The sequence below is a fragment of the Eimeria mitis genome, genomic scaffold (genome assembly GCF_000499745.2).
Source record: "Eimeria mitis Houghton genomic scaffold, Emh_scaff3846, whole genome shotgun sequence".
Taxonomy (NCBI): domain Eukaryota; phylum Apicomplexa; class Conoidasida; order Eucoccidiorida; family Eimeriidae; genus Eimeria; species Eimeria mitis.
This window is the reverse complement of record NW_013572180.1, coordinates 4,173-4,880: the sequence shown is the minus strand read 5'-3', so window position 1 is coordinate 4,880 and position 708 is coordinate 4,173. Positions and strand designations below refer to the sequence as shown.

The following is a 708-nucleotide window of genomic DNA, read 5'->3' as shown; positions in this document are numbered from 1 at the left end:
TCTGGAGAGGGCATTTCACAGAGCTGCAGCTGGAGCCTGTGGCGATGTGGTTTGCTGCTGCTGCTGCTGCAGTAGCAGAAGGAGAGAGGCAGCTGCTGCAGCGGCTGCTGCTGTGGTGCTGCAGCAGCCATGCTGCGCTTTCTTCTGTTGCTTCGCGCTGCTGCTGCATGCTTGCTGCTGTTGCATCCGGTGGCCTGCAGCAGCAGCAGCAGCAGCAGCAGCAGCAGCAGCAGCAGCAGCAGAGGCTGCGAGCTGCAGCAGCACGTGTCTGCGCAATGCTGTTTGCTGCTGCTGTTCACAGCAGGCCGCAGCAGTGCAAGCTTTCAGCAGCAGCAACAGCAACAGCAGCAGCAGCAGCAGCAGCAGCAGCAGCAAAGACAGCAGCAACTAACGATCATGAGTTGCTGCTGCTGTGTGCTGGGCCTACACTGCAGCTCGCTCCAACGAAGCAGCAGCAGCAGCTCTTCCGCTGCTTTGCTGCTGCAGCACACGAAGCTGTTATCCTGGCGAATGCGCAGCAGCAGCAGCAGCAGCAGCAGCAGCAACAGCAGCAGCAGCAGCAGCAGCAGCAGCAGCAGCAGGCTTTCGTGAGCTTTGCACAAGAGCTGCTGCAGCTGCCTCTGGATTACAGCACAGCGCTGCTAAAACGGCTCTCCAGTGAAGACAGCAGCAGCAGCAGCAGCAGCAACAGCAGCAGCAGCAGCAACG

At 60.2% G+C, this 708-nt stretch overlaps 1 protein-coding gene across 1 annotated transcript in view; it reads left to right on the top strand.

The window, feature by feature from the left end:
- Positions 1–167: 167 nt before the first annotated feature.
- The window catches only part of EMH_0070150 (uncharacterized protein), a gene marked incomplete at both ends in the record, with an annotated part of 2,585 nt that continues 2,044 nt past the window's right edge, over positions 168–708 (top strand). The window contains one exon of the mRNA XM_013498944.1: positions 168–587. Within this exon, the coding sequence (XP_013354398.1) occupies positions 168–587 (420 nt within the window). The remainder of the gene's footprint in view (positions 588–708) is intronic.